Genomic DNA, 4,084 nt, shown 5'->3' with positions numbered 1-4,084 from the left:
ATGCCTTGCCACTACAACACACAAAAACGTGGGGTAAGTGGAGCTATATGAAGTTATTATTTTGATGTCATTTCGTCTGTTTTATAACCCAGAAGGATGGACTTGGTATCAAATGATAGCTCTGTATCTCCTCTTTCATCTGACATGCGTGGCATATCTATCCGATCACGGGTTTGTGAGTAGGGCCTAATTCAAACGAGAGTTGGTTTTTGTACATGATGTTATTTTGCAGTCACGTTGTCTGTTTTTATAGCCCAGAAGCATCGATCACGGGTTCGCGAGTAATTCAAACAAGAGTAATGGGTGTGCAGGTAAACTATAAATATGAATCAATTTGATTTAATTTCATGATTTTTTTATTTTCATACTTCGCACAGGCAAGAGCTTAGTCTCGTTGGAAAGCCCCACTTCTGCTCTGTCACGCAATTAAAGTTTCATCTCGCTGCAATGAACAGTTCTGGAGCAATGTAACAAAGAACTCAGGCAAAGCAGCCTCTGCCTGACCAGCTATGGCAAGAACCACACGCAGTCAGCAAATTATGTTTTTTTATTAAGTAGCCTAGCCTAGGCCCTATTAGCCTACTTTTATTGGAGCCATGATATGTGCCTAATATGCTTGCATTTCACCCGAATTTTATCGAAATATTTTTGTAACAGCGTTACCGCGGGCATCCGATTATTTCTGATCAGCCCCACACGTCAATGTCAGAGCCTACCTAAGGACAGCCCAACACAGCTCACTTGGCTCTGATTCGTGACACATTCTAACATCTTATTAGCATTAATGTTCCAACTCATCATCAACTCACCTGTTACTGAGGTTAAGTAGTAGTCTACTGTCAAGTGTTTTTAACAGATGACTTGAATTGTCCCGCTGCTGCTGCTGCACTAGGCCTAGCCTACTCACGATTTGATCACAACCGTGGGCTACACTTCCTGACTGGGCCAATGGTCGTAGATAGAGTGCAGTAATTGGTTCAGTCCCTGCTTTGCAAAGTAAAAAGCAAAGTGTCGAAAACGGCAGCAATTAATTTCTTTTTTTTTCTTTTCACTGAACGGAGCTGGGGGAGCCAGCAGGGTGGCCAAGCTTTGACCAGTGGTGGCCGTGGCCCCTCCCCCTGGCCACCACGTAGCTCCGCCCCTGTTTCCATCTCTCACTGCATTCTCAGAATCTCATCCTGTTCCTCCTATATCCAATGAATTCGGTGGATAGAAGCACTAATTTCTTCAATCTTTGCATCTTGGCTGGCTAGTCTAACTTTCCGCTTTTTCTGCGCGCTCTTGGATTTGATAGAAGCGACTACTAGCGAGTCACAACGCAAAACTGCTAACGTTGATGGGAGGTGTAGTTTGTATGCTGCATTCGCGACGTGATTCTATGGTTTGAACCAGTAACGTTTCTCGATGTTGCGGTGTATTTTGTAGAAGTTTTGAAAATAATTCAGTGGAAATGCATGGATTCCAGTTGCTGCTACTGGAAGAAACTGAAATCCATGCATTTCCACTGAATTATTTTTGGAATCTGATCCCTTATCATACCTGTTCATTCTTACTCGTTGCTTTCGACTTTATCGTGACTAAATTCAAGATGGCTGCAAACGCTAAACTTCGTGAAGATACTGTCTGTATAAATCGTCTTGTAAGTAAACTACCAGTGCTTTTTCAAAGTTCTCAATGTCTCGTTTTAAATGTCAGGGCCCTCGGATGTCTACCAATGAAGTGTGGAGATACATTGAGCCTCGTAAATGGGTGTAAAACAGTGGTTTATTTGCATGGCTAGCCCGATGCCGAAGCACCACTATTGAAAAAGCTGTTGGTAGCATCGGCTAACTAGCGCCAGATTTTGGAGTGCAGGGGACAAGCCGAGATTGGCTATGAGACATACGTTCACACTCGGTATCATGTTTCAATACACTTTAGGTCAATATCACACCGGAATTCTCGTTTAACGAAGACTAAAAAGAGAGATCATATCACACCCATTCTTAAATCTTTACATTGGCTCTAAGTTAATTTCAGAATTGATTTCAAGGTTCTACTCCTAGTTTATAAGTAACTGAATGGACTTGGCCCCAATACACACCTAGTAGAGAGCTTAGATCTACTGGAACTGGTCAATGAATAGCCCCCAGGCTTTTCCTCCCCTTTTATCTCCTATCTCTCTTCTGTCTCTCTATTTTGCCTTCTCTCTCTACTGCTTCTCACTCTTCTATCTCTCCCTTTTCTTCCTCTTCTGTCTCTCTCTCTCTGCCCCATCTCTCTCTCTCTCTCTCTCTCTCTCTCCTCTCTCTCTCTTCTCTCTCTCTCTACCCCATCTCACTCTTTTCTCTCTCTCTCTCCCCCCTCTCTAGACGCATGTGTCCTGACCCTTGACCCCAACTCGGCCCACCGCAGGCTGGTCCTGTCGGAGGGCAACTCCGTGGCGACGCTGCAGGCGACCCTCCAGGTGTGCCCTGACTGCCCGGAGCGTTTCGACGGCTGGACGCAGGTGGTGTGCCTGGGGCCGCTGACCGCCGACCGCTGCTACTGGGAGGTGGAGTGGAGGGGTCGGGGGTCATCCCTGGGCGTGGCCTTGGCCTCCATGCCCCGCAAGGGGGCGGACTCCAGGTCGGGGCTGGGCTACAACGGCCAATCATGGAGCCTGGAGCTGTCGGACATGTGCTGCGCTGCGCTACACGCCAATCAGAAGCAGGAGATCCCCGTGACGTACTCGCCGCGGGTGGGCCTCTTCCTGGACCGCGCGGCGCAGACGCTGGCCTTCTACGGCGTGGACGACGAGCTGGTGCTGCTGCACGCCTTCCGCTCGCCCGCACTCGCCCAGCCACTCTATGCCGCCTTCGGCGTCGGCTGCGGACTCGGCATCGGCCTGGACTTTGCCAGTGGCCAGTTCAGCGCCCAGACGGACAGCATCAAGATATGCCCCATCTGATGCCAACCTGAGAATTACAGGGGGTACTGGGGGGTACTATACCCCCCAATGAAGACCCAGTACCCCCCAAAGAGACAGAAATATCAGTTTTGGGGGGGTCAGATAATTTTTCTGATATTGTGAAAAAATATCATTACAGTGGCTACAATACAAGTCAACTCCTATTTTCACTAGGAAAAGTTTAATGTAAAGCGATTTCAGACACCCCTATTATGGACCATACCATTTTTAACCACCGTGGTGCTAGAAACAACGGAGATAGAGAACGACTTCAACTTCTCAAGCAAGTGTCAACGACGTTGAATGACAAAACGCTAGATTCCTCCAGTAGCCTAAATTCGTTTGCTGTAAGTAATAAGTAATAATAACATAACTTATGTAATAAGTTTGCTGCTGACGTGCATGGGTAAATGTAAGTTGCTAGCAGACGTCTAACTTGTTGAAAATGTGCTATTTTACAACCTTCATGTATTAACGTGTTTTGTTCTTTCATAGCTCATGTCACGTCTTCATGCATATAATGACGGGCTACTTACCTGCTACCCACTGAGGCTAGTAAAGTGGACCTTGGTTAGTTACCAAGGTTAGTTAGCAAGATAATTCTCTATTTAAATCATGTATTATTATTTTACATTGTGGTGAGGTAAAATCGATTGGCATTTCCAAGGAGATGAACTTCAGTCCATAAGCCTACATGTAGGTGTCCATTGATTCTCATTTTATCTTGAATAAATTATTGTGCCCTTTTGAAATTAGTTTGGCACAGATCCTGTGTTGTTTTTATTATGCACAGAGGGTCTGATGTAGCTAAGCCTACATAACATTAGTGAAACCTGTGGAAACATACAGTAAAGAGCCAAGTAGCCTAGGTTAAAAAAAAGTACATGCTAGTATTTCAATTTGTTTTTAATTGGTTAGTAGGTCTATTGTTTTTACATTCTGGTTATCGGATTCTTGTAGGTTACCGCTCTGTAGTTCTTATGTGGTAGTATGTTTTTTCATAGTAGGCTATATGCTCCTTAATCACATTAAAGATTGCTTAGGTTTCACATATCTCTAGGCAATTGTGTTGATTTGACACTGACTACCATAGACTATAATGGAAAATTGGTTTCTGTTTATACAGTAGGCTAGGCTATATTAGAGGGCTGGATC

General features: G+C 45.0%; 1 protein-coding gene across 1 annotated transcript in view; it reads left to right on the top strand.

Moving 5' to 3' along the window:
- The window catches only part of trim25l (tripartite motif containing 25, like), a 17,476-nt gene extending 14,502 nt beyond the window's left edge, over nt 1-2,974 (top strand). Inside the window, 1 exon segment of the mRNA XM_048234262.1 lies at nt 2,352-2,974. Coding sequence (XP_048090219.1) covers nt 2,352-2,929 — 578 coding nt within the window. The 3' untranslated portion in view covers nt 2,930-2,974.
- The last annotated feature ends 1,110 nt before the right edge of the window (nt 2,975-4,084 follow it).

This window comes from Alosa alosa, chromosome 23 (genome assembly GCF_017589495.1).
Source record: "Alosa alosa isolate M-15738 ecotype Scorff River chromosome 23, AALO_Geno_1.1, whole genome shotgun sequence".
Lineage (NCBI taxonomy): Eukaryota > Metazoa > Chordata > Actinopteri > Clupeiformes > Clupeidae > Alosa > Alosa alosa.
The sequence above is the reverse complement of the archived record's forward strand: the minus strand, read 5'-3'. Positions and strand labels throughout refer to the sequence as shown.